The sequence below is a fragment of the Leiobunum rupestre genome, chromosome 3 (genome assembly GCF_980474605.1).
Source record: "Leiobunum rupestre chromosome 3, qqLeiRupe1.1.hap1, whole genome shotgun sequence".
Classification (NCBI taxonomy): Eukaryota; Metazoa; Arthropoda; class Arachnida; order Opiliones; family Sclerosomatidae; genus Leiobunum; species Leiobunum rupestre.
In genome coordinates this window covers 27,638,503-27,659,315 of record NC_143386.1, presented here as the reverse complement: position 1 = coordinate 27,659,315, position 20,813 = coordinate 27,638,503, and the positions used below count along the sequence as shown (strand labels likewise).

General features: G+C 33.6%; 1 protein-coding gene across 2 annotated transcripts in view; it reads right to left on the bottom strand.

The window, feature by feature from the left end:
- Nucleotides 1-222: 222 nt before the first annotated feature.
- LOC149951342 (ABC transporter G family member 20-like) overlaps nt 223-20,813 on the bottom strand; it is a 29,982-nt gene continuing 9,391 nt past the window's right edge. For both annotated transcript variants that reach the window (XM_090167962.1, XM_090167963.1), the window contains exons 4-13: nt 18,385-18,535; nt 17,397-17,551; nt 16,190-16,391; nt 15,416-15,595; nt 14,622-14,999; nt 12,798-12,975; nt 7,845-7,963; nt 6,652-6,988; nt 3,214-3,300; nt 223-2,201 (exon numbers count right to left, since the gene is read on the bottom strand). In XM_090167962.1, coding sequence (XP_090024088.1) covers nt 1,990-2,201; nt 3,214-3,300; nt 6,652-6,988; nt 7,845-7,963; nt 12,798-12,975; nt 14,622-14,999; nt 15,416-15,595; nt 16,190-16,391; nt 17,397-17,551; nt 18,385-18,535 — 1,999 coding nt within the window. In that variant the 3' untranslated portion in view covers nt 223-1,989. The remainder of the gene's footprint in view (nt 2,202-3,213; nt 3,301-6,651; nt 6,989-7,844; nt 7,964-12,797; nt 12,976-14,621; nt 15,000-15,415; nt 15,596-16,189; nt 16,392-17,396; nt 17,552-18,384; nt 18,536-20,813) is intronic.

Here is a 20,813-nt window from a genome sequence, read left to right as displayed (position 1 = left end):
TAATTAGTAGAAATGCCGTGATGTGGGAATAAACTCGGCTCTCATTGTAGAGAATGCTTAAAACAGCGAAAAACAATGTGCCATTGTTAAAGTCCATACAGAAGGTAAATATTGAGAATCGATGAGTTAGTCGAAAAATTTATTAGACTTTATCAAGAAATGGTTGTTAAAGAAATCTATTGCGACATACACAAAAAGTAAAAAATCATTTTATATCCCAAACAATACATCATTTGTTTATCTTAAGCCAACAAGAGAAACTGGAAGTCACTTATTACAATATTGGCGTTATTTTATTAAGTCTTCTTATTATGGCACTCAGAAAGACAACATGAATGGCATCGTATACAAAGGCTTATAAATGTATTAGTCCTTGCCTAAAGTTACATGTTCTACGAAATTAAACTTTTCGTAAATTGGTTTTGAATTATTCGTAATTAAAATACTGTCAAATAGAACGTTAAATAAAATAAGCGCCTTAATTTGATTTTCACCAATTTACCATCTTGAAATGTATTTTAATTATTGAACACTATTCAAATGTATCTTTAGAAATACTTGAATAGTATCAATGTTTATTTGCAGAATTTTGAATTTGACTAGTTGAAGTCTTAGAAGATAAGCCACAGTCTATCATTTAGAAGATATTTATCTATTATATTTATTTAATTTCAGCTTCTTACTTGTAAGTATAATTGACGTTCAATTTATACTCATTCAGTGATATTAATATCAACGTTTGAATAAACTTGATTCGAGACAATTTTAATTTGGATTCACATTCCATTCTATAGAAAATTCGTCATCCAAAACTTTTGCTTAGTTATATTAAAATATTAAAAATAAAAGCATTAATAATGCGCTAGTATTAAATTTTAAGAATTTAAAACCCAGATGGATAACACTATTATTTATTTTATTTTTGTGCATAGACTAAATCTGAAATAATAAAATATATTTTTGGACATAAATAATCAATCGCATCGTTTTACTTCGTAAATCTATACGTTAGACACTCCAAGAGAATGGTGTTTACGAATATTACCAACCATCATCCGAATTGTGATTTAATTTAAAATTTAAAACCAATTTATATTTATACATTTTTCGTATAAGACAAAATAAATACATTTACACAGTGGTGGTGGTAGGTTTTTTTGAGGTGGGCGAACATGTCTCTACTTACATGACGACCAAATGCTTTCGTTGACATAAGTATCGTAAATACTATACTATTATCGTAGATATTACAAAGAATAAATAGTTACACTTAAAAATGAGTCTAGCTGTTCTTTCGTCGTGTACCCTGCTTATCTCAAAAATAAAACGGGTCGATTACGGTACCGAGAGCCCCAGCTATAAGTAGAAAGCGCTGAAAGGTAGAAGATAATATCTTGTAATCTAAACAAGTTGTTCAAAATATATTGTTTTCAGAGTTTAGATTGCTAAAGGGTCGTTATTTCTGAATTTGGACAATTGAGGACTACTGACTTCAACTTTCGTAGGTGGCTTCTGTAACTCAAGTAGGCAGTAACATAACCCTAGTTATTGCTGAATATAGATCGTACATAGACGGCTTTTTTATGATCTACCTACAGTCGTAGAGGCAGGAATTAGTTGATCGATTTTTATTACGCGTTAAATTGTGTTGCACAATAAGCAATTACTTTACTGCTATAGACAGGGGCTTCACTATGCAGGTTTGACGAGGCGGTAGGGTGGAGCGTTAAGTCCTGCCCCTAGTCACGAAACAATTAGATATATCTTCATGAGAACACTCACCCTGGCCTAATTTCGCACTTCACACAACATATCCTTAAGCAGATATAATAATCTCGGGTAAGGGATGAGTTAAGAATGTTCTTACAATAACGTGTATGTAGACGGCATTTGTTAGGACACCAAATTACGTCAATTTCCACTGTCACGGTGTTCGTAATAGCTGATTAAGATTACACTTTGTATTTATTGTCTTCCAAATGGATGAAATTATTTTATAGCTTTAAAAATGAGCATGGCGCCGATTAGAAAAAAGGCCGACCACAGAATGACACTCAAGAGTCCCATTTGGACTTCAAAATGTCCGAGTCCCCATCCTCTCAAGATGATGGAGCGCAGCCCTTCGTTCGTCTGCGTGATCGGAAAGAATCGAGCAAACCATTGAATCACAACCGGCATCGCTTGAAGTGGCCAAATGAAACCTGCAACAGAGACCTTTAGTAGTTTGTGGTAAGTTCAATATGCTAATCTAATGATGATTAATGCATATTTAATTAAAATAAATGCTATTCACAGTGATTTGTCTAACTGGTTTCGAAATGACTAGCATTTCATCACCAGAGACCAACCTTCCTGGTGATTTACACGACATAGAGCACTAGAATTTCCATCTTTATTCCCAGAATGTTCTGGTATGTTTTTTTTTTTATCATTTATTATTTTTGTCTCTTTTCGATTTTGATTTTTGGTTGAAATTCTACTGCGATACAATGTCGTGTAAATCACAAATCACGGATTTTAAAATTTAAATACGTATACATAACGAAGTTTATCATAATAATTTATATTTTGATATGATTTGATCAGAACAGGTCGGTTGATTTAAATTAACTTATTTTAACTGATTATTTCAACCAAATAATTTTAAAAAATCCTTTAATTAAATCACATAAATTATAAAAAAAAGTAAAATCTAAAGTATGAATAATAAAAAGTAAAACGTTTCGAATACAAAAGAAATCTGACAAACTAATTAAAACTTATTTAGATATTTAATTTTAGATATATTCGAAAGAAGAAAAGCATCCATCTATTATACTTAAAAAGAGCTATTGATGGTTTAAAAATCAATAAATTTAACAAAAGCCAGATTTATTTAATAAAATTATAATTTTTTTTATTTTATATTTTTTTTAAAATAAAGAGTGTCAACCGAATATCAGAAACGATTAGTACTGGATCCAATGACCAAATAAAGACAGTTTTAAGTAGTTTAAAACCGGTTTTAATAGCTTCAATCTCGTGTAACCACACTCCAACAGGTGTAAAAGAATTAGTCAAAAAAGACGTTTGAATCGATATAATATTTTTTTGGAAAGTAAAGTATGACGAAGAGTTTAAAAATAGTTTCGGTTCAATATATAAAAAAATTCCATAATTCAGTTACTTTTTCAAAAAACACGGTCGTCTGCTAGAGAGGCAAAAATATCTTACCACAAAGAATAAGGCTTGGCAAGAAAACAGCCATTCCGATCAAAATAGCGACTGTCATGTTACTTGAGAGAGCGGATACGAAGAAACCTGGGAAATATCAATAGTTGTTACAAGTCCAACGTTCAGCTGGTAAGTACGCAGTGTATACAATAAAAAAATGGTGAATCAAATTTGATTCCATGATTTAATTTAGTGCATTTATATTAATTTATTTTAAAATCGTGATAAAAAATAATTATTTTTGTATGAAAAATAGTAGACCTAGCTAAAAATGTCTGCTGATTCATAATTTGAAATCTATATTTTGCTGCATATCTGCTCACGTTTTTGATGTAGACGCTCAGTAGACGGTTTGCGTTCAATGTTAAATTTACAAATAGGTCAACCTTAAAATGTAATGAAACTTTGATTCTAGCAGTTCATTATAGATTGAACAATTTATTTAAATTTTGCTTTAAAACGAATTTTTTTTAAATTGACGACATTTTCACTTTTGCATTAGATTCTTTTATATGAGCTGATTAGGGTAGTAGAACTTAACGGTGAATATAAAAAAGGGCCAACTAAAAATTTTTATCCAAGCACCATCCTGTAGATAGAAACGTCACCCATAATTTTGGGTTTCGAGATATAATTATTTCTACCATAACAAATGTTGTGAAATTTGTGTATATTTCTGTTTTTGCATTGAACTGTTTATTAGGAGCTCATTGGGGGGCAGTTCTTATCGTTAAATTTACATAAAGGGGTTAACTATAAATTTATCAATTTTATTCTACTGGTCGCCTTTGCGACAGAAAGACCCCTCTTTAACTTCGTTTTGGAGAAATTATTATTATTATTGTAACGGAATTTTTTAAATTTGCCATTTTGGAACTGATGAATAAGACTTTATTATAGGAGCTCATTACCGGGGGTGGGGGGAATAAACAATTTTTTAATGAAAAGGGTTTGCTCCAAACAGTGGCGTAACTAATAACTCCCCCCCCCCCGCGAAAAATGACTCGGGGCCCTTTTAAATACTACCGAATTTAATCATAAACGTTTGGGGGCCCTCTAGTTCTCGGGTCCCCCCAGCGCCGCGGGGTCTGCCGGGGCGCTATTTACGCCACTGGCTCCAAAATTTTAGAAACTTTACACACAGTAATTTGGTAAACAGAAAAACATCACCTAAAAATTCAGATTAGGATAACACATGTATTTTTAAAATACATAAGTATAAGAACTGCAACTGTTTAATGAAGACGATTTTAAAACAGAGTTGTTGTTTTTTTTTGCAAAAAGTGAAAGGCAGCTTGTGTCAGTTGACAGAAAGCTGTAGATAACCAGATCCTCACACATTGGGATTTGTATAACTGGGCGTTAAAAATATAAAAGTAATAGATTTGCATTATGCTGCAAAGTCTGGCATCGATGTGTTTGCAGAAAAAGGCCAACACTGTCCTGGGAACTTGAAGTCATCAATCTTTTATTCTAATTAGCAAAAAATGATTTAAAGTACTTCGCCTTTTGGGTGACGAATCCTTTTTATATTTAAGCTCTGAGATGAAACTTAGAATCGGGCATACAATTAAATTTTTCGCTAGGGCAGTATGTCGAAACAACAATGGATAATACGCTATATTTGGTAATTGTTGTGGAATGAAATGAAAAATATCACGGAATTTCAAGTTGTTCTAGCTGGCCCGAGGACAAAGATGAACACTGAATTCTGGAATATGAAATACTCGGTTATAAGAATACAATGTAAAAAAGAGGAAATTTCAATTTTCAAAAAAATTGATATGGTAGAAATAATAAATTTATCGAAACCCAAATTTATGGGCGACGTTTCTATCTTCAGGATGGTACTAAAGGTTAATATTTCAAGTTGACCTTTTTTTCATATTCAGAAATTTAACAAAATTTAATTCAAAAGTAACCAAATCGCAAATTTAAAAAAAAAATCGTTTTGATAGAAATGAAGGTTTCTCCAAACCCAAATTTAATGTATAGCAAAATAGATTTCAAATTGTGAATCAGCAGACATTTTTAGCAAGGTCTACTATTTTTCATATATAAATAATTAGTTTCGATCACGATATTGAAATAAGTGTGCTAAATTAAGCGAAAAAGCAATAAATTAAAAAAATGCATAACTTTTAAAAAATTTTAAATTAACCCGGCAAACATCGCAAATTTCTATAATTTAAGTAGATTAACCATCAAAAAATGTTTAGTAGAAATCCACCACTATCGAGCAACAACGTTGGTCGATTTCATATGGAATTATCTAAGAGTCAAAAGCGTAAAATATAATATAAAATTTATAGTTTAATAACGAAATAAACATCATGAAATGTCCAAAGTCGTTATGAATATTGGCTTTTATAATAAAGGTCCAATATTAAAATATGTCCTGAACCCGGATCAAGTTAAACATTTATATAACTATGTACATAAAACCCAGAATTCCAGGCCATTTATTCTAACCTTGTAAGCATGCTTCCTTAAAATAAGTATTGTAAATAAGCAAAAATTCATAATTTTAGCTGTTTTATTTTTTTTAATTTTTTAAAAGTCAGCTGCAGAGAAAATTCAAATTCAAATTCATAAAACAAAGAACCTCATGATCCAATCTACTAACTCGAATTAAAACACAACCGCTTTGAATACAATTTTGTTTGTATCAAATAATTGTGTTTAAATATAAATAATTTCGAATAACGATTAACAATTTTTGTTTGGATGCACCATTCTCATCAGAGAAAAATTAATTAATTAATTAATTATTTAACAACCTCTCATGATTAATTTAAGAATGCCAATGTAAGTGGATTTGTACGACCTAAATGTTAGCCGTTGCTTCTTATACCACCGATAGGTTCCACGGCATCATGCAGTTTTTAAAGCAACATGATAAGAAGTAAGACGTACTAGTTCGTAGAGCGACTCTGAGAAGCTATGTACCACTATAGTAATTGAACCCTACCTCAAGAAGCTAGGGTGGAGGATTACACCGCGTAATCTATCGTAATAGGAAGTAATCTTTTGTGGTGAGTGAAAATAAGTGTCGTACGGCGGACAATTTCCATATTTTTCCGAAAAAAAATTCGTTCCATGATTAGTCCAATATATTGCTCGCTAATTTAAGTAAAGCGGCATTTTCGCCTCATTTTTTCGAATCTAAAAGTAAAACTAAACCTCTAGACTAGTTTAAACTGATTAACAATGTAACATTTTTAATTTTCTGTATAGTATGATTACTGGTATTAGACATTTTATATCGTTAAAAACATTAAAATTCTTTAAAAAGTAATTTAGGTTTAAATTTTTTACTTTTCCGATTTACGGAATATTTTCCGCATTTTATTTTTCTGGAAAATTAATAACACTAGTGAAAATTAATGAATAAAGTTTTGGAAATTTAACCCAATAGTATTAAAGAGCTCTGCTTACCGAATAACATCCCGCAGAATCCCTGAAGAAGGACCAAAGTAATTAACAAAACAAATGATCCCTTCATGACGGTTTCGAAAAAGGAAAATTGAGTTATCAACATCAGAGCTACTTGAATAGCCACGACAATCATGTTCGTCAAGAGTTGAGACACGAATATTTTCGTTTTCGTAACTCCATAAACTTCAAACCGCTCTAAAACACCGCTCTGTCTCTCCAGAACTAAGTTGATTCCGGTCAAGGCCGACGCCAGAAAGTGGATAACTACTAACAGAATCGAAGACGTTATGTACTCGCTGAATTTTCGATCCATGTTCCCGTAGATGGGTTTTTCGAACTAGAATTAATGATATATTTTGAATTTTAGGCACAAACCAATACAAAAACGGTCTCAGCTAACAATATCGTGATTCATTGTTTCGGTGAAAAATTTAAAATATTTACCAATAGGCCTTTCAATAACATAAGCTACGCTTGCTGAACTTGTTTTTATGTTGCTCATTCGTCACGAAATACGTAGAAGTTCAGTTACGTTTATGCTTAAAAACAGGGTGCCTCGTCGAATTTATTCTTATGTCCAGGGTTTTTCTTAGTAAAACGTCATCGATACGTCACCCGTGACGCAGCAGCAACATCGAAACAAGAAGGCCAATGTTACTTTATAGAAAGGCCTATTTATAGTACCTAGGAGCAACAAACACAGAAACCCACAAAAGGATAACGCAACCCGTCAAAAGTCGTGCATTTTCTTGTGTACAGTTTTCATTGGTTAGACGCTTTAAAAATTCGGAAATTGTCTTCCCCCTTTCCATAAAACGCTCAGCGTAAAGATTCGTGCGATGAAATTTGTACACAACACTGCGTTAGCGTGTTTGAAGGCTAGCTGCGTTATCCTTGTGTTTGTTGCTCCTAGATAGCACCCACTTAATATTTTTAACAATTTTATAAAAGTCAATTCTTGTAAAGAAAGCACGATAGATGGCGCTTTTGTTTGGGCTGCTTTGTTTGTTTTTTATTCTCGCTATATCTTCCAAAAAATGTTTTTGATAATTATTAACCACATTGATAAAACCCATATATCTTTTATGGTAAAATATCGAAATATTTTCATGTTATAAGAATCGGTTAAACTACGATAATAAATCTTTTAGTTGAAATACATATCGAAACGTAGGAATATCAATAATTCTTACCCTAAGTGGTAATGTAGCGATCAGCGGTGATGAATCCGAATATTTGGAGATGAATTCCATTTCGAAACGTTCAAAGGATGTCAACACAAAGTATTGTAGCGTCAAAGACAATATCTGGTCTAAAAATGGAAAATGAATGAGTTCATAGTTTACCAACACCAACAAAATAGTTCTTCAACTTCCAGACACGAATCTAGATTTCATATTTGCCCAAAATATTTTTCCTACATAAAAAATTAGATTATTGAACAGCAAAGTTTTTCCAAATTTGAAAACTTTAATTTCTGCAAGAGAAGAGGAGGGAAACGTGCGATATTTACTACATGACGTATGCTTGTAATTACTAATAAAATTTCAAAAATGACCATTTTGAGACCTAAAACTATTTGAAGATGGTTTTAAAATTACTTATCATTGGTATTATTCCACACGTACTAACAAAATAAAAGGGCTAACGAATGCCGTCAAAGAAAACTCTGATGTTATTTAAAGGAAACTAAATTGCACCGCTAGGGAGCGCGCTGCATTATCTTTGTGCTACGTCACTCCTAGTCCTATCTTTGAACTAAATATGTAAACATTATTTGAATCGGGCTAATAAATAATTTTTTTTTGAAAAATGAGATCGTCTAAACACTCTAATACATTCAGGACATATTATGTATTTACTCTAATACACTCCAATAGCACAGCTGTATCAAATGGTGCATGAAACATAATAAATTCAAGCGAGCACGTTACATCACGTTCATGTGTAGCGTTCAAAGCGAAATTTGTTGCGATTCCTATCGCGCAAATGAAAATTAATTTAATTTGAAAACTAAATACGTCATAGCAAGTATTATACTCTAATAATTTTATTGGTGACTTTAAAATTTTACCCCTTAATCAAACGAAAAAGGAGCGAATGAAGATGGTAACAACCACATTTCTGACTCCCTTTTCATAATTTTCTACAAAATCGTCACGCATCTTAATATTGTCACGGGTAAAATAATCAGAACCACGCCGTATATTTATAATCGACGAGGTTTATTTAAAAATACAATTTTACAAAGCATCTATTCTATATTCCTAAGTGTCTTCTGTCTGTCTGTCTGTCTGTCTTGCGTCTGTTTCTCTATAGACGTCCGAGCCGTTCAACCTAGGACCTCCAAATTTCTCACAGCTATTCTTATAGCTCAAAGGCAGCGATTCGCGCTATTTTGATCGATTTCCAATTTGGGTTAAGATAATAAATTAAATAATGTTAAATCTAGATATGTTTGCCCCTGGAAAGGTGATGTGAATCCTGCAACCTACAAACACCTATACAACCAATATTTTTCTGCCCCAGTCAATTTCGCGGCTGCGTCATCGTCACTTGGATAATGTAGACGGGGGGGGGGGGGGTGAGGGAATATGTATTTGTTTACGACTCAGTCTTCACGGGATTTTAAATCTAGCAGGGAACACTTAGCACTATCTGGCAGGCGACTGTTATATCTAAAAGAGAAACTAATCGCTTTTTCCATTTGATTGCTCGAGATTCACTCCGAATCTGTATGGCGCAAAGGCAGCGAGTTAATTAATTAAATCATGTATTTTTGCCCCTGGAAAGGTGCCGTGAATCCTGCAACCTGCATACCCTGTACAACCAATATTTTTCTGCCTCAGTCAATGTAGTTGCTGCGCGGGGGGGGGGGGGGGGCAGATAGGGTTTTGTTTATGACTCAGTCTTCACAGGATTTTAGTTCTAGCTGGGGCCCGGCCGAAGGACGGGCTTCCCAGCTAGTATAAAATAATACGCGATGGGAGCTAGGTTTTTTTCAACCTTAAACTCAACCCAGCGAGGATCGAATTGGCTTTTTCAGCCAGAGCACGTGTCCCCCGGTTACTAAAGGCACTTGGCTTATTCAGCCAGTGTCGTCTTTCATGGGCCGTCCCTTACCAAAATATTCCATGGAAATTCTATAGAATTACATTCGGAATAGTTTATATAATTTCTATAGAAATTTGGGTCATTTTTCTATAGAGCTAGAATAATTACTATCCTGAAAAAACTGGTGATTTTTATAGAAAGTGAGCGGAAATACTGAGTTTTTTTTACAGAAAGTACAGGGATGGTTTTATAGAAAACCTAGGATATTTTTAAAGAAAAACTAGGATATTTTTATAGAAAAACTAGAATATTTTTATAGAAACCCTAGGATATTTTTATTGAAAAACTAGAATTTTTTATATAGAAAACCTAGGATATTTTTATAGAAAACCTAGGATATTTTTATAGAAAACCTAGGATATTTTTATAGAAAACCTAGGATAATTTTATAGAAAACCTAGTATATATGTATAGAAAACCTAGGATATTTTTAAAGAAAACCTAGGATATTTTTATAGAAAACCTAGGATATTTTTATAGAAAACCTAGGATATTTTTATAGAAAACCTAGTATATATGTGTAGAAAACCTAGGATATTTTTAAAGAAAACCTAATATATTTTTATAGAAAACCTAGGATATTTTTATAGAAAACCTAGGATATTTTTCACATTTAAATATCTGTAGTACATCAAAGTTAGTCACTTAAATGAACCATAAATTTTTTAAGAGTTTTCACTCCCTGGTGCCAATTTATACTTCTATTTGGCAAATCGTAACCCTTCGGGTGAATTCAAACCCATATTGGGGTGTTTTTCACACTGAAATAACTATAGTACACCAAAGTGAACCACTTTTATTATTCCCCATTTAGAGTTTCCACTAACTCGTTGAAAGGACATCGCACTTCTTCTATGGGATTTGGCTTTCGACAGATTTTTTTCAAAATGAAATATGTTGCTAAGCTTGATCAAAGGAGCAAAATTGTCTCGTGCTATTTTTCCTTAGCTCTTATAGTTTGTCTAGTATCAGCGGTCAAAAGTGGACAAAACTTAGTATAGTCTATTTGTTAAAAGGTAGCACGGCCCATCGGTTAGCGCTCTACGCTCGCGCGTCGCTGGTCCGGGCTCACTATCAAAAGAGTTTTCTTGCCAATATTTTTACACCTCTACTTCATTATTTCTTTTCTCGCAACTTATTATTCGATGAATTTTCGTACGTGAAATTATTTATTAATCAATATTTTATGAGCAATAATAAAATAAAATAAATACTACATAAATCAGAATATATATGATTAACCGTTTCGTTGAATGCAACATTCAACACTCGCTCATAGGTAAGAAACAGTCACTCAACAACAGATCAAACACCTATTTATCGATACAGCACATACTCGGTTAAAGTCACGGTCACACGACAGTTAAGACTCAATACTTAACTATTTATCTACTGAGTTCGTTCATCGTGCGAGCAGAACGTCGTACGAACAGAACGAAACCAAGTACGACGCTCGGTTTTGGGAAGCACCTGGAATTTCGGCAGGAAACCTCTATTGATAGTGAGCCCGGACTAGCGACGCGCAAACATAGAGCGCTAAGCGAAGGGCCAAGACTTCTTTTAACAAATAGACTACACTAAGCTTCGTCCACTTCTGACCGCTGCTACTGGCCAAACTATAGGAGCTAGGAAAAAATGGCAATGGACAATTTTGCTCCTTTGATCAAGCCCAACAACATGTTTAATTTGAAAAAAAATCGGTCGAAAGCCAAATCCCATAGAAGAAGTGCGATGTCCTTTATAAATCAATTTTGCAAATATAAACCCTTTGGGCGAACTCAAACAACATATTTGGGGTGTTTTTCAAATTAACCATAATAATTTTGAGCTTTCACTTTGGTGCCAATTTATACTTCCATTTGGCAAATTAATCTGGAGAATTCAAATAACCAACAATTTCTATAGAAATAACTGGTATATTTTGATATAACTATTGTAGAAAACACCATAGAAATCAATCCATATAATTTCTATAGAAATAACTGGTATAATTTGATATAATAAATGTAGAAAACACCATAGAAATCAATCCATATAATTTCTATAGAAATAACTGGTATATTTTGGTATAATAATTGTAGAAAACACCATAGAAATCCATCCATATAATTTATATAGAAATAGCTGGTATATTTTGATATAATTATTGTAGAAAACAACATAGAAATCAATCCATATAATTTCTATAGAAAACATTAGTGTATTTTCTATAGAGATATTTATAGAGCACTCTATAGGATATAGAAATCTATAGGCCCTCTATACGTTTCTATAAGATTTCATAGAAAACCTATAGAAATATTTTGTAAGGGGTAGGCGAGTTGCCTCCACTCCGGCGGACCTGGGCTTTTATACTCCTCGGTCCATTGTTCAGGCCGGCCGATGGTAGCGCTAGGACGCGCCGGGATAATAACCGTTGGTCCGGCTTACGACGGCAGCGTGTTGGTCCGTGCCTACGCGACAATATACTGGTCCAGTACACACAGTTTGAAGTTGAATTCCTGGAGTAAGTTGGGAAAATCTCTAGCACCTATTAAAACTGATATTGCCTACGCAATCCTAGGCGATCCATATAAACATACTTCTGCTGTACAACAAGGCTAATTGAACTAAGCCTTCACATTGGGGTCTATTTAAGTGCTCTCTGGCGCTCTTTTAACTCACCGTAAGAAAATGGGGGGCAAACAGGCATACTTCTCAACTCACCCCCTACAACTCCTTTTGAAACACCCTTTATAAAATATCATCTCTAACAAGTCTTCATCCCGTCATAAATTTATCAACACGCCAACTTTGGATAAGAGGAATAATCTTATACAGATGGGAGGCAGTTTAGACTTTTAACAGGGAACAAGAAAATAACTGAACTACAGAAACATAAAATAAATGTAAAACTGTTATCTCATATCTAATCGATATCCAATAATTATTGTTTTTTATTTTAAAATGTCAAAAAGAGACTCAAGTATTAATCTGTCAAACACATCCGCTTTTTATTTAAATAAGGAAACAATTAGTGGTGAATCACTTACTAGTATTGTCGGCGTGCAGGTAAATGCTAGCGCATTCAACTATGGCGTTGTTCGACCAAATACCAAGTTCAATTCGATTCCGCAAACATATTGTGAAGTCATTCGGGATGTGCAGGACCAACAAGTTCTCACCCATTTTCACCGAATCTATGGCGTCACTCATATTTGAAAAGAAATGCTAGTGATAAATACATCAGATATAAATACCGTAACAAATAATTTATGTACAGGGCAGAAACAAAACATTATCAATGGTCTTAATGAACTAATGTACTGTGTCACAAACTTCTTCAAGGTGAAGTAACATAGTTTCGGTTAAATCTACCATGTGCATCAGATGAAACATTAGCACTTACTTCCTAACAATAGTACTTCGGTATATCAAAAAGGCTTTTAGCAACCTATCCAGTAACATTCAAATTGAAGTTTGGGAACCGACACTATTCATAATAATAATAATAATCAGCTAGGCTAATACCCAAGGCACCACCTTAGGCCTAAGTCATCGAGCGACTTTTAAAGCCTTTAATTCAGGTGGCATTCTATTATAATATCTATTACATACATATATAGTACAGTATTTAAGAAATTCGTTTAGTAAATTACTGGACACCATGCAAAATATAAATGTAAAATGAAAATTTCACCGCTAAGGGCGTAGCCGAGTTAGTTGTTATCTAAGCAATCAGCACCTGTTTTCGTTTTAAACTACTAATAGAATAATTAGTTGCTGTCAAGACTAACAACGGAATAAATATTTGTTGGCAATACTTAAAATGCCATAACTAGTTGTGGTCAAAACTTATAGTTGTTGTCAAGACTACCAATGGAATAAATAATCTCTGTCAAGACTATCAATTAAGAAATAAATAGTTTATTATCAAAACTACAAATGAATTTAATAGTTGTTGTTAAAATTACCAATGGGTTAAATAATGATAATTGTGTAATAAGTTATGTAATCACTTTAATAGAGTACAAGCAACAGCCTTTTACACTGATTACGGGGAGTGATAAGCCCCTCGAAGCCTGCAAATGGCATATACAAGGTGTTTCAAACGTTATGCCAAAATGTTAAGGAGTTGTAGGGAGTGAGTTGAAAAGTATGCCGGTTTTTTTTTCATTTTCCTACGATGAGTTAAAACAGCACCAAAGAGCTTCAAAGTGTGGCCTACTAGCCCCTGGAAGTTGGCTACAACAAGCACCAAACCAAGCCAAGCAGCAGGGACTTTAAATACTGATTAAGTTTACTTTTTTACGTTAGTTACCTAGATTTGTTTACAAAGTCCTTTTTTACCTTTCACACGAACTCAAACCATAATGTTCGCGTTTCCCTGCTTTTTGGTTTTGCGCTTGTTGCAGCCTACTTCCAGGGGATAGTAGGCCACACTTTGAAGCTCTCTGGCGCTCTTTTAACTCATCGTAGGAAAATGGGAAAAAACGGGTCTACTTCTCAACTCACCCCTACAACTCCTTAACATTTTTGCATAACCTTCTAAACACCCGGTATAGTTGTTGTCACGACTAAAAGGACATAAAATTGATTTTCAAGTGAAGTCTAATAAGAGGATCTCTAGCTTCACAACGGTACAAGAGATGACCTTTATGCATGCCACCAATTAACCAAATTGTGCCCTTTCTTACTGATGGATGGGATTAAAGTTTTATCATCCTAAAGCGAGTGGCGTCTTTCCAAAATCCTTCAAAAAGTAAACGTCGCGAGATAGGTCGCACGGGTTGTTAAGTTGCAACCCCATTTAATGCGAATTTACCCGAAATTGTGGTAAATATTATTTTTTTTAATTTTTATATTTTAGAACCTACCTGATAAACGGGAAAAGAACTGAGATGTTGCAAAAAATCGACGCTGAGATCATGAGGATTTTCTTCATTGACCACCGCCAGGGGTAAGTCGTGGATCGTAGACGCGATGCACCACCCGCACAATAACACAGTCAAAGACGGCAAGAAGAATTGCAAAAAGACTAGAAATCCATTTCGTTTCAAAAGTTTCAAGTTTTTCGAAACTAACGAAGGCACAACTTTTTTCATCACGAATCTCAAATCGGATTTTGAACCCAAATCCGGAAGCCACGACTTCATCTTCTTAAAAGTAACGTCCGGGTTGAATCTCTTCTGAGGTACAATGCAGGTATTTTTCACTGGTTCATTAAGTGGTATATCTTGACCATTCACTTTTTCCTAAATACAATAGTTGATTAAATTTAACCTTTACATATCAGACCAGCTACTGAGCTTATTACAAGAAAGAATATGGAATCAATAAGAAATGGATAACCAGCTGACGTTCACACTAGGCAACTTTAATGAAATTACTTATTATACGCCAGAGTAAGAGAGTAATCTTTATTGAATTTTTGTTTCGAATTTATCTCTGCATACCAACCCTGTTTCTTTTTCATTTGCGTCAGCCATCATAAAATAAGCCAGTGCTACTACTTTTTAATTCAAATGTATATTAATATTATATTAAAAATAATATAATGGGCAGTATGTTACAAATTGGTAGTTTTCTGTGGATAATATATAAATGTTTGTCTATCAAAAGGAATATTTAGCCTTGCAAATTTAGTAATAACTAGAAATCAGTTTCTTACCAGTAAGTACTGAAATTCAGCACCAACATTCCCTGTTGTCGGAATTGTCTCTTCGCCCAGTGCATCTTTTTTTACGCAAATTAGGAAAAAACACCGTTCCAAACTTGTTTCTTTGAACTGTCTCATTAAATCGGACGGACTGGACTCCTCTAACATTTTTCCATCCCTCATCAGGCCCACCTGGAAGAGATCAATCAAAGATCCTTAAACCTACTTTCTAGATTTATAAAGCTGTTTAAACGTTTTTAGAGTGAGTTAACCAAAAATAAAATAAAAATTCATTCACACAAGGTCGCTTTGACAATGTACAGTTTTGTACGAAGAATACTTCAATTTCCGCCATTTTTTTGCGCTTAAATCAGGATTAATCCTCATGATGAAATTATTTAGGGGTCGTTCACAATTTTGTACCATAAAACACTTTTTCCTATAGCGTCTATCTTCCTAAACAAAAAGTAGCTTTAGTAAAACCGCCACTCCTACATAACAAATAGCATAGGAAACATACACTTATGCAAATATTTACGATTGAACTCACCTATATTTAAAATTGAAATTTAAGCTTTGACTTAATTAAAATAAAATTCCATTAAGCTATCTTTATATACTTTGTCCCTAAAAAAACGAATTTGAATAGGGAAAAATGTGTAAAATGGTCCCCTTTTCTTAAAATAATTTAGGCAGTCCACTGTAACATTCAGACACATTAGCACAACTTCACCCTATTTTCCTCTTTCCATAATTTCACTGTAGCAGAAAAGATCTTATAAGTACCAAGTTGGCATCCTTGGCTTCGTCGATGTAGTGAGTGGTAAGTAAAACTGTTGTACCCTTCGTTCTGGTCAAATGAAGCATAAAATCCCAGATCGTCCTTCTGAGGATGGGATCGATGCCCACCGTCGGTTCGTCCAGAATCAGGAGAGGGGCGTCGTGAAGAAACGCGCAAATCAAGGACACTCTCCTCTTTTGACCACCACTAGAAAACCAAAATTATATTTTTAAACTTTTCCAATTGTATGACGTAGGTAGTCTCTTATGGTCTTGAAATATCAAAACTCGGGGCTTTTGTCCACCCGCGTAAACAGAATCTGTTTTAAATACATTTTTGAAATGTTCTGCTGATTCGTTTCCACGGCCACTCGAATTAATGGCTTTAAAAGTCGCTTGATGACTTAGGCCTAAGGTGGTATCTTGGGTGATTAGCCTAGCTGATTATTATTATTATTATTATTAGATTTGAAAAAATGTGAAATAATTGATGTTAATTTATTGAGAAAAATAAAACGTTTGTGGTTAAGTTCAAAGTGTTATGTTTTAATTTGAAGAATGTGGCTGGGTAGCCTTCTTTTTCAGTAACACAAACTACTACTGAATCGAAAACGGAAGCTATTCATACGTAAAGGTAAATGATGAAATTTCCTGGGAATTTGGTGAGATCTTTGTTAAGCAGAAAATCAGGTCTGCTTAGACATTCACCTGACGTATATCAACGGAAGAAATGTTTACGACACGACCAATCTGACAAGCCATATAATTGTTTACCCGCCATTCAAATCAACTTAAAAATCAATAAAAGAACAGATATTTAGCTGGCAACCTCAATCAAAAACAATTATTTTGTACGCGGAAGCTAATGACACCGAATGCATCTTCGCATTCTACTCAGATCCATTATCAACTTGATCTTCATCCACCTTTTCGCGATTCTTTTCTGTTCTTTTCCACGTTATTATCATTTTATTTATTTTCACGTTATTTACATTCCACTCTATTCATTTCCACGTTATTCTCATTTTTTTTTTAGTTTTCACGGTATTTGCATTCCACTCAATTCATTTCCACACAATCATAGGACCTAATTCTCGTTTCCATTGTGACCAAGTGCAAATAAAAATTGCCTTCACAACCCAAAGTTCGTAATATCCTTTTCGTAGGAAGTTGTCAAAAATATTATAATTGTATTGATGCGAAGAAAGTTTACCTGAGAGTTTTAACAATTCTGTGCCCTAGTGGTATTTCAAACTCTTTCGACCAACGGTCAATTTCCCTCTGTAGAATAATGGATTTCATACCACTGATGCGACCAAACATCCAGAGAGTTTCTTGAATGGTTAAATCTGGAAACAGTGCTAATTCCTGGCGGAAACGAAAATTAATTTATTTTTAAACGATAGGGATTTCTGACTTTGTGATAAAATATTTAATTTATAAATTAATTTTTTTCGGTCGGGGCTGTAGTTTATTTAAATTAGTGCTCGGAATTCGATTAATTTTTATCCATGAATAAAATAAGCTCGGCGATATTTAAATAATATTTATTTAAATAACCAATAGTTGAATAAAAATTGTAAAAAGTTTATATAATCGAAAGTGAATAAGCCTATTATTTAAATAAAACAAACAAATATTTAAATAAATACCACTTTTATTCAAGTAAATGCTTGGTTGCGTAAAAACATAATTAAATAAGTTAAAATGATATTCTTTTTACCAAGGTTTTTTAAATAAATCGGAAAATTTGTGGATAATGAATAAACAATTCCGAGCACTAATTTAAATAAGCGTTTGATACGCGTAAGCCAATAAAATACCTCATCTATACAACTGAAACATATATAATTAAAGGGACGAAGAAGCAAAAGAAGTGTCAAGTTTGTGTTTAATTTGTGCTAATATTTAAAGGAGATGGATAAAATTTTCAAAGCTTATTTATCTCACATGTTTATTTTAAAATTTTTATTTACAAATTGTAAAGCCTACATTTGCATTCAACAATTACCTTCTGTTGAATCCCAAAATAATTTTACCATTCTTATCGTTATATTATTTCTTGGGAAAAAGATAATTAAACCGTTAAGGTCAGATAAAGTCATAAAGTGTACGTAGCGGATTTGCCATTTAGGTTCCTTTGACGCTTTCAAGTGTTTTTTTTTTAAGAAATCTTCGTGCATTATTGGGAAATTGCTTACTTGCGGCATATATCCAACTCCTTTGCCGGGAATTTTGAATTGTGGCGAACTCATTGGAATGTTAATTGTTCCTCTACTCGGAATCAAGTTCCCTGTGATGCATTTCAAGATGGTGGTTTTCCCACAACCACTAGGTCCCAACAAAGCGTATCTGCAAAATAAACAAAAATAACATGATTCTTTAAGAGACATTTCACTTTTTAATGCATGTTATTACTTATTTTTTAATTAAAACCAACTGATGTATTTGTGTACTTTATTATTCAATGGCTAACATGAATTGAATCTTACTATTTTCATTTAATGGAACTGAATATAGCAAGGGTTCAATATTAATAATATACAGAAGTGTTCCTTAAAGCCTCACATTTCTATATTTTTGCTTTTACTAATTGAAACCTTTACAAATTTAATCTGGAGCTCATAAATATTTGTATCTATCATTTTTTCTTCATAAATTATATCTTGTGATTATGTACTTCTATTACAAATAGATACTCGAATAGCTCAAACTGTATTTTAATCAATGACTTAATTTAGAGTGAAATGAATATAGTTATAGAAAATTAACGAGGTTTTGATCTAGTTTTGTAAACTTCCTAGCATTTGACAACTTCGCTATGAGGAACTTCGCTTTTGTTCAACTGACCATTTTGGGAATTGGGCTTATTACAGCCTATCTGAGATATGAAGATTTGATATTTTAAATTACCCTTTTGGAATAATTAAAATATTTTCGAATTGGCCTTATTGTGAATTTCCTCAATATAGATCTTGCTAGAACTGCTTAATGTAGAAAATGTGGTTCTGTGAGATTAATACCTAAGGCCGGGCTCATTCCTATCCAGCCAATAGCTAACTAGACTCGCAATTACTGTTAAAAATAACTAATTTTTAATGGAAGGGAAACTTGAGCACCTGAAGGAAAACCTCTTTAACGAAACGCAGAAATAAGTTATTCTGAACTTTTATCCAGGGCCACAAACTGGTATCGAACTCTGCTTGCTGCGACCTAAAAACCCAACCATTTCACCACCCAACTTAACTTATGAATTTAATATAGATAAGAACGATTTATTTCTATTATAAACTTGCTTTTCGATCAATTGAAAATTTAAGTAGTTCTACTAGACGCGAGCTATGAAAGGGAAAAACATTTGAACTCCCCCCGATCCTATCCCAAGGATACACGAATACGCGATAATTCCCAGTACCCTTTTACGGGGCTTGACTAATTTGCTGAATTTCTGGAAGTCTGGACCTCTGAATTTTGAAGGATTTCTCCTACATAAAAGCTACTATCTTATAAACCGTCTGGGCCAAATTGGCTAATTTGCTGAAGTGGTGAATTTCTGAACCGGAAAATTTTACTTTATTTTCGAATAGTTTCTTTAATTTTCAAACCGTTGGGCCAAATTGACTAATTTGCTGAAGTGCTGAATTTCTGGACCGGGAATTCAGCACTTCAACAAATTAGTCAATTTGGTCCAGACGGTTTATAAGGTAGTAGCTTCTATGTAGGAGAAATCCTTCAAAATTCAGCGGTCCAGACGTCCAGAAATTCAGCAAATTAATCAATCCCCATTTTAAGTTAGTGATAGTTAGGGGCAACATAAACATTTATTAAAAGGATAACCTAACTTTTTTACACACCTTCTAAAGCAATATCAGAAAACAAATTTCAGTAATCGCCTCATTATCCGTTGCTTTGACAGCAGCTGTACGAGTGAAAGGCTACAGCCAAAGAAAATGTTTTGGAAAAATAATGCGCTTAATTCGGAGTTATCCTATCGGTTTAGAAAAGTAGCTTTTTCTATGCTACGGAAGAAGACTAAGTTTATGTTATTCTAGAGAATTAGGAGTACAATTAGCAAGTCACGAAAAATTAGTCCCAGAGTTGTGTACTGGCTCAAGACTATGATAATCAAGCCCTGAATAATCTTGCGCTCAAAGCTTTATATAGAGGAGGTGGCGATTATGGGATATTATCGGTTACAATACAATATATCAATTGGGTATGTAGCCATAGCAAATTGTTTCGACAATATTCTAGTCAGTTACCGATCTTATATATGGGCTCTCAAAGTTACACTTACATTGTTTACTATCACTTTCCAAGTCGGTTAGACTGAACTGGCAACACAGTCCTCGGAACCAAAGGTGAAATAGTCTTGTCTATTAACGGCTCCAAAACACACTCGGGGTGGGAGCTGGGGATTACATCCAAACTAAGAATTTTGGCTTTTATGAAAGTATTGGTGTTTTGCCACGGGTGTGACGCAAAAATTTCGGCTATTTTCTTCTGTGTAGACCTCTGACTTAAGAATTGACGGGGTCCAGGCTATAGTTCTAAGACTCTTAATCATTTAAGTATTACTTATAAGCTGGTTCTTAGCTGTTTGTATCTCCTCTCAGAATTAGGCACCTAT